The sequence below is a fragment of the Antrostomus carolinensis genome, unplaced genomic scaffold (assembly GCF_000700745.2).
Source record: "Antrostomus carolinensis isolate BGI_N321 unplaced genomic scaffold, ASM70074v2 scaffold55725, whole genome shotgun sequence".
Classification (NCBI taxonomy): Eukaryota; Metazoa; Chordata; class Aves; order Caprimulgiformes; family Caprimulgidae; genus Antrostomus; species Antrostomus carolinensis.
In genome coordinates, this window is record NW_010318158.1 from 1 (window position 1) to 8,381 (window position 8,381).

Here is an 8,381-nt window from a genome sequence, read left to right on the forward strand (position 1 = left end):
GCCAAATGGATGGGACCAGGCTCTTTTCGGTTCTGGCTGGTGACAGGACAAGGGGCAATGGGCAAAAACTGGAACATCAGCAGTTCCAGACAAACTTATGGAAAAACTTCTTTACAGTGAGGGTGACAGAGCACTGGAATAAGCTGCCCGGAGAGGTTGTGGAGTCTCCATCTCTGGAGATGTTCAAAACCCGCCTGGACGCTTTCCTGGGGTAGGGAACCCACTTTAGCAGGGGAGTTGGACTAGATGATCTGAGGTCCCTTCCAACTGCTACCATTCTGTGATTCTGTTTGCAGTTAACATTGCCAACAGGCACAGCCCAGCTGTGCACAGATGTGTCCAAGAGAGAGTGGAAGGAGCTGCAGGGGGCAGCTTCTTACAGGGTTGCTGGGGGTTTCCTGACAAATCTGTCAGCCCTGCTCCACTGATCTGTTAGCTTGTGCCTTACAGATCAGGTAGCCTCACACTGTTTCACTGTGGTGACAAGATTTTTCTCACAAAGTATAAAATTAATTGTTTTCTATTTGTCAGTTTCTATCTGCATAATAATTGTATTTGATGTCAGAAATTCCCAGTGCTATCCTATACCTTTGAAGTAATATATTCAAAACATTCTCCATCTTGGAGAGAGAGACCTCTGAGCCTTCATCCCTCTCTCCTGCCTCTTCCTCTTGCATTGGGAATCATAGGCTGTGGCATTCAGCTTCCCATCTGCTGATGCTCATGCCTGCAAAAATCCTCTTCTCGCCCAAGACTGGCAGGCAGGCAGCCCTAGGGGCTAGCCTAGCTGTCATCCCTGCTGCTTCTGCTTTTCTTGTCATTCTCCTGATCCAAGGCATTTCTGCATTTGGCAAAATTCAGTTGACCTTACAGCACCCTGCGCTGGTGGCAGGACTGTCCTGTTTCACTCCTCACCCTCTTCTGTCTCTTCTTTGAGGACCTCTGCAGCTCCAGCTGCTCTTCTCTTCAAAGAGCAGCTGCTCCTTGATCACTTTTTCATTACAAAGACCCTCACAAACTTTTAGTACTTGAACAACAACTCACCACTACTTTCCCTTTAGGCACTAAAATAATGACGTTATTTTGATATATTTTGATTTGGTTATGATGAAATAATGACATCTCATTATGACGAAATGGTGGGACGAGGCAATTGAACGCAGTGAGAAAACTGCTCAAAATGCATGGGCATGGATTTTGACAAGCATTGATTTTGAAGCTTATGGCCCAGTGGATAAGCTGATCCATCAGTATTCCTCAAAATGTTCACCTAAAGACAGCAGGAGATCCCTTCATTTTCCTTATTACCTGTTTCATACAAATTAAATCTTTTGCCCCAACAATGGTGCACTGACAGAGATTCATATCCATGGATACTCCACCCAGTGATTTGTTTCCACTTCACAGCCCCCAGCTTTGGCAACGCCTTTCATTTTTCCTCTTTCTTTCCTGTGGCAAAATGTACTTTCTGAACCTTTTAACCTTTTGGACAGAAGGGCCATAAGGTTGGATGTTTAGTTAGGACTTCTGTGGCTTTCTGTGAGTGGTAGGAGGAAGGAAGAGGGAGTGAGTCTCTGTGGACTTTGCAGTCCCTCATGATTGCACTGGGATGGATCTACATCCCTTGGGTAACTTTTTTCCAAATTTGCATTCATTACTCTTCCTTATTTTTTTAATAGCTGACAGGAGGGAAGGAATTGGTGTCTGTGGCTGGATCCTGGTTTCTGTTTCATTCCTTCTGGTGTTTATTACCTTTCCTGTTTCCATCTGGGCATGTATCAAGGTAAGCTAGAGGGATATGAGGCACATAAGGGACACTCTATTCATCGCTTCATCACTGTTACTTACATTTATTGATTTATTGATTCTGTTAAGGCAATTCACACTCACTTTTTGGAAATCAAAGGCTTGTAGCACACATGTGGTCTGGGACCAAGATCCATGTTCTTCCACTGACATTCTGTATCACAACTTACTCATTTAATTTCTTCCAATCTCAACTTCCATTATTAGTTAAACTTTCCTGCCTTACAACACTGGGAGAATAAATCTACAAACTTTTCTGAAGAACTCATATTTGATGCTGCCAGCAATAGTGACTAACATGAGTACATGGGAATGTGGGTCCCTGCATTGGGCAACTATATAACCTAACCCACAAAATACCCCTTCAAGACATGGGCATAATAAGATTAATTCAAAGCAATTTTTAGGGGTGAGTTACCAGGTTGATTGTCCTGAGCACCAGGCCTTGAGTAGTCCTGATACACTAACCAAGGTAGTTAGCTAGGTTATCTGAGGTGAGACATACTTTGCCTACAGCTCCTCTGAGTGTAGTACTGATGTTGAGAGAGTTGTCAGTGGCCTCATTAGATCAGTGGCAATTCTTCCATATTTGATTTGTTTTGTAACCTGTTTGCAGGGCCAGAGTCTGAGTTTTTCCAGCAAAGCAAGAGATGAGGAGATGTAAAATGCCTAATGATTTGCAGCTTTGTTGCTTCCTGTATTATTTGTACTTTTTTTGTGTGTAATATGCATGATAAAGATTTAAAAAATCTGATGAGAGAGCAGAAATAGAATTAGTTATAAAATTCTAAATTTAAAATATTTTCCTAGGTTACCAGGGAATATGAACGTGCTGTTGTATTTCGGCTGGGACGTATACTGTCTAAGAAAGCAAAGGGACCAGGTGAATGCACGCAGGTTTATTCTGTTAAAATGCACTGTTTTTATTTCATTATGATGCACTCTAACCACATCGAGAACTGCAGAGGTCCATGAAATCCTTCTTCGTAGCATGGGGTGGAGGAGATGGTCCTCTATGCTGCAGTTCCTTTACCTGAGGGCTGTTTGTTTTTCTGAAGAGAAGATAAAACCACCCCTCTGTCACAGCACAACACAGAAGGCTGAGGACCTTGATAGCAGGTATGGCTTTGCTGTTGAGTAGGTTGGACAACAGAAGGTTGAGCTCATGCTGCACACACTGGCAGAGGACCAGGGAGGTTTAAAACCTGCCACAGACTTTTTTGAGTGACTGTGGCAACTCTCCCCATACCTCACTTCCAACACTGCTTGTTGCTGATAGCTCTTTAACTGTCTTCTGCTCTGAAAAAAGGTAAATGTGTCAGGGCAGGGACATTCTACATCTATACAGAGTTTGTTACAGTCACCTAGGATCAGGTTACAAATCACAAATGCAAACCAAACCAAATAACATGAGGCATTTGCATCGGTGCAGTTGCCACCTCTGTGCAATGAAACTGAGCAAAGTGGAAGTTGAAAGAAAAGGAAAAATTCATTTTCAAGTACTGTCTGTCCTTCCTCTTGAATAATAACCATGTGGTCCAAAGAACAGCTAGGGCAGGTGCTGAGCTCTTTGGCATGGTTCTCAGCAGCTAAGCGGGGTGCTGAGATTAGAAGATTGGTTATGTCGAGTCTCCCTCTCCAGTGAAGGGAGAGTGGGGACTCCTTCACAGGATGTGTCAGATCTTGGGACAACATTCCTCATGTGGGAGCCTATGGGTGGTGCAGGATTCTGGAGCTGGGGGATGTCTTTCCTGGGGACGCACATATTGTACCCTAAACAGCTTATGATTTTAAAAGTGTAAACTAAACAAATGCATTGAAGGAACTTTTGCCAAAAACCTCATGGCAGATTTGAGACCAGAACTGCAATCTGCCCATTCCCAGTCCAGAGCCCTAGGTCGTTATGCTTTAATAAATTCACAGTATTTACAGATATCTGCATTTCCCTCTGTTACTTGAAAATGCAAAACCTCACTGTTGTAACCTCCTGTAGCAGAAAGGACAGCTGTAGTAATAAGATGGGCCCATTCCCCATCTTGTGGATATTTCCATCTGTTTGCTTTGTACAGGATACCCGGTTCTAGGTTTAGCTTTCAGAAGTATTTAATCTAATTATTTTTATTTTTCAGGTTTGATCCTCATACTTCCGTGTACAGATACATTTATCAAAGTTGATCTTAGAATGGTTACCTGTAACATTCCTCCACAAGAGGTAACTCTTTCACAGTTTTTTCTCACAATTCCTCGCACTTTGCTTTTCACTTTTGTTTTAGTTTGCTGGTGTTTCTTACAAATATGTTATTTAGAGGCAGTAACACAGATCTTCCAAACTGCATGCAATGTATAAAATCATTAATGGCCCTTTCTACAAGAAAGGAAGAGGATAACCATCATTTATTATGGCAGAATAAATTAATTGAAGTTATGAGATTCATTTCCTATTGAAACAGTTGTTTAAAGGCCATGTACAACTTTTTAAACTTTGGTGATGCTGAATAGCTTCTGTGAAGTCATTCCTCAGGGGAATGACAAAGAAACCAAAAGAAATTCTTAGTTTCCTTGAACTACCAGGGCCTTTTCCTCACTAAGGGTGAAAAAAATATTCCCCTTCCTTGGCAAAGGAAGTGTTGTTGCATCCTTCTCTAATTCTGTACATTTCTCGAATGCAGATTCTCACAAAAGATGCTGTTACTACCCAAGTCGATGGAGTGGTGTACTACAGGATCCACAGTGCTGTCAGTGCCGTTGCCAACGTCACTGATGTCCACTCAGCTACCTTCCTCTTGGCACAGACAACCCTGAGAAATGTTCTGGGTACACAGAGCTTGGCTCAGATCCTGGCAGGTCGTGAGGAAATTGCTCACAGTATCCAGGTAAGCCTTGCTCTGAAAATTTGTTGACAAGCATGGAGATGTACTCTGGGGAGTAGCAAATTAATCTCTCTTTCTTCAACAATGATAAGAATTTTCCTTTATGTTTTGTTTTTTGGTTTTGGCTTGTTGGTTTTTTTTCAATTATACATCTCATTGCTTAGAGTCAGAAAGAGTTATTCTAAGGGTATTTCCCTAGGTCCTTGTAGAAGAGTTATTTCTGATCAAAAAGCAATGAAGATTCTGAAATTATCCAGTGACTTGAATAAATCAGTTTAGCCTTGCACAGAGGCTGCTGCAAGCGGTAAGAAAGAAGTCTGCTGCTCGTGGGAAGCTCTGTCTTGAGTAGACCCTTGATTGAGGTTTAATCAAGGCAAGGCTTGTCTCTCCTGTAATAACAACTAAGAGTACAGAAGCCAGTTGTTTTAAGCTTTAAAATGCCATCTGGTTTGGTATTTTATTTGGCAGCCAAGGAGGGAGCAGAGAAGAAATCCCACACCTGACTTACTGTTTTGAATCAAAGATGATGCACAGTCAAATCAAAGAGAGATTGTACCCCTCTCCAGTCAGGAGAGCGGCCATGGGCAGAGCCAGGGTCTCGGTGGTGGCTTGGGTTGCAGCAGTGCCCAGGAACCTGAGCACAGAAGCGCATACCAGAGCCGCCGGGCTGTTCTGTGTCTTTCAGCCTTAGTGTGCTTTTAGAGTGTTGTACTGCTTTAGGCAGTTGCTCTAGTATTACCTTGTAAAAGAGAGAAGTTTGGGAAGTGCCCACCTAAAGTAAGGTCTGATCATAACTGAGGCAGCAGTAGAGGAGCCACACAGGATACCAGTCTTGATCAGCAGGAGTTCCAAAAGGTTGTGGTACCCACCATACACACACCATGTGGGATGTCAGTGCCCCAGGAGGGCTCCGTCTTTTTGTTGTGCAGGTTTGCACGCTGCCTCTCCTTCTGGCCAAGCAGCAGGGTACATGATGCAGTTTTCTCTCTGCCAGCTCTTTGTGTTGGGTTGTGTCTTTGTCCCTAAGGCTATCCTCGACAGTGCCACAGAGCAGTGGGGAATCAAAGTGGCCCGTGTGGAGATCAAAGATGTCAGGATTCCTGTGGCCATGCAGAGGGCAATGGCAGCTGAAGCAGAGGCTGCTCGAGAGGCAAGAGCTAAGGTGAGACCCACAGCCATGTCTACCCAGAAGCTCTCGTATCATGGTCCCAGGCATCCAGGTGCCTGTTTGTTTACTGCTCATTGTAAAGACGGATTTTCCCCACCATGGGCAGTGTCACAGTGCCATTTCCATCTCTCTTATTTTGCAGGTTGTGGCAGCAGAGGGAGAAATGAATGCTTCTAAAGCCCTCAAAGAGGCTTCCATGGTACTGGCTGAGTCTCCGGCGGGTCTGCAGCTGCGCTACCTGCAAACATTAACAACCTTGGCAGCAGAGAATAATTCCACCATTGTCTTCCCTCTCCCTATAAATATGCTTGAGAGTTTGGGGCAGAAAAATAAAGGAGGATAGAGAGATAAAGACTGTTCTATGGTAGCTCCTTGGGTAGAGAGATTTAAAGGGTTTCTCAGGAAGCAAAGAGTTCCAGACTACCAGAATTAAAGTAGAAGCACACTTGGGTCCTCTGTACCAAAACTAAGACTAAAAGATAGTTTAATAACCACACATAGCTCTCGTATTAGGAGACTGCAGTTGCAAAGTTCAGGCACTAAACAGTTTCAGCTTAGACTCATCTCCAAGTAAAATGGAAGAAAATACATAAAATGCAATAAAATACATAAAATGCATGTTAGACTTAATATGAAATTTTAATTATTATTTGACCACATTTTACCAGATCATCTAGTCCATCTCCCCTGCTAGAGCAACACATTTTACAGAGTTTTGAGTCTAACAGTTATTTGGTGATTTGTCTACTAAGCAAGAACCTGTGATCTCTTGATGTATTCCACACAACAAAAGGGTCAGATACTGGTATTGAACTCAGATCTTGTGGAGTCAAAAGAGGGATTTGGCACCTAACCTTAGAAGTATTCTTTCATAACTCTTAGCAGAATTACTGGATAATTAGTATTTCAGTGGAACAGCCTGTTCTTTATCTTATAGGAGTAGAAATTAGCACTTGCTTTACTGACCTCAGCAGGATTTTGCCATGTCACTGGCATTTCTATAAGCTCTGTAATAAAAGGAAGAGAATAAATGTCCAGGCATTGCAGTCACATTGCCTAAATCTGGAAGATGGAGCAAACCTTGAGGAAAACAAATTGTCCTATGTTGGTTTAAGTGTCTGCCTTGCACCTTCAGGAGGTTTCTTACCCTTCCTTTCACAGATGTCATGAAGCAGTGGTGCAGGTTTTTATAAAATGAGTCTTCCCAGCCTCCAATCATGCAGTGCCTGGCAGCTGCGTGGGGGACATTGCTGGTATCTGAGTTCACCTGTCATTATACTTGAGTTTACAGCCTTCAAAAATAGCTGTGCTGGCGCGCAGTGATAAGCTGTCTGCTATGAATCTGAAGGCTCCTGTGGTGTAGCTGTTGTGGTGGGTGATACTGCCGTGTAGTGTCTTGTCCACACAGAGCTTACGGCTGCCCCTCCTATCCAGTAGGGTCATTTGACTCCAAATTAACCAGATCATGTTGTTGGTACAAGCCCTTCTTATTTTTACTGCAGTGTAACACAAGCAGACCAGGTGGCAAATTTTTGTGCTTAGTAGCTGCTGGCACAAAGACAGTGGTATGAGCATCTGAGGATCATGACCTGTTCAGCAAATGCAGCTTTTCATTGCAACTCTTCTCTGCTTCAGGCATTACTGCCAAATGGCATTTTGTTGGCACACTAAAAAAGTAAAACCTGTATTTGCAAGTCATCTACTTATCAGTGTCACCAAAGCTTTCTGCAGACTTTTTCTTATCCTAAGAGAAGAGAGGTTCTTGAATGTTTGGGTTATTTTTTGTTGTCAACTTAGTTTTCCATTTGTGGAAGCCTTTATAGTGTGGCAGCAAACCCCAAACCTTTCCCTGACTAATACTGAATCTCCACTATAGAGCTGTTTGCATAGCCACAGAAACCACAATGCTTTAGGAAAATGCAACCACAGGTTGCGTCAGGATTTTTTTAAAAGCAAAGGAAATTAATTAAACTCAAAAAAAAAAAAAAGAAAAAGAAAGGCTTGAAAGATGTGACTATTGAGTGCAATTGAAATGCAATTCTGTGTCCTCAGTGAGCTACCAGCACTAACCAACCTGTGCAGGACTCCTGGGTCAGGCACAGGACACACCCAGTCCAGTTGCCCATCCCTGATGCTGGGCCAGTTTCAGTTCCAGCTTCGGAAGTGTTTATGGGAATCCTGCTGTAGTACAGGTGGGGTCATTCATTCTCCTGCATGAGGACTCACAATTAAAATCAGAAATTAACTGATGGGCTGAAGCATTAGTATTAGTATCTCTTTTCTTTCAGTGACAGTGTAACACAGGCTGTACTTAGTAAGCCCATGAATGTCTGGTCTTCTTTCTGACCCATGCAAATTTCTTGGCCTCTTTTTTTGTCCAGTAACAATAACTGCAGGAATTAATCGACTCTGCAAGCACAATGATTTTTCATTTGATCCCCCGCAGGAAAATTGCGCTGTGTATAACGGATCAGGGAGACAGAAATTCCTGCTCTTTCTTCACCAGTGTCAGGGACAATAAACACAGAAACTGGCAG

At 43.0% G+C, this 8,381-nt stretch overlaps 1 protein-coding gene across 1 annotated transcript; it reads left to right on the forward strand.

Annotated features, from left to right (window-relative positions):
• Positions 1-1,609: 1,609 nt before the first annotated feature.
• LOC104518658 (stomatin-like protein 3) lies at positions 1,610-6,187 on the forward strand. Its single transcript, XM_010168784.1, has 6 exons — positions 1,610-1,783; positions 2,617-2,689; positions 3,936-4,018; positions 4,476-4,679; positions 5,704-5,838; positions 5,987-6,187. Exons 1-6 carry the CDS (start codon positions 1,610-1,612, stop codon positions 6,185-6,187), a joined length of 870 nt encoding a protein of 289 aa, XP_010167086.1.
• Positions 6,188-8,381: the final 2,194 nt, after the last annotated feature.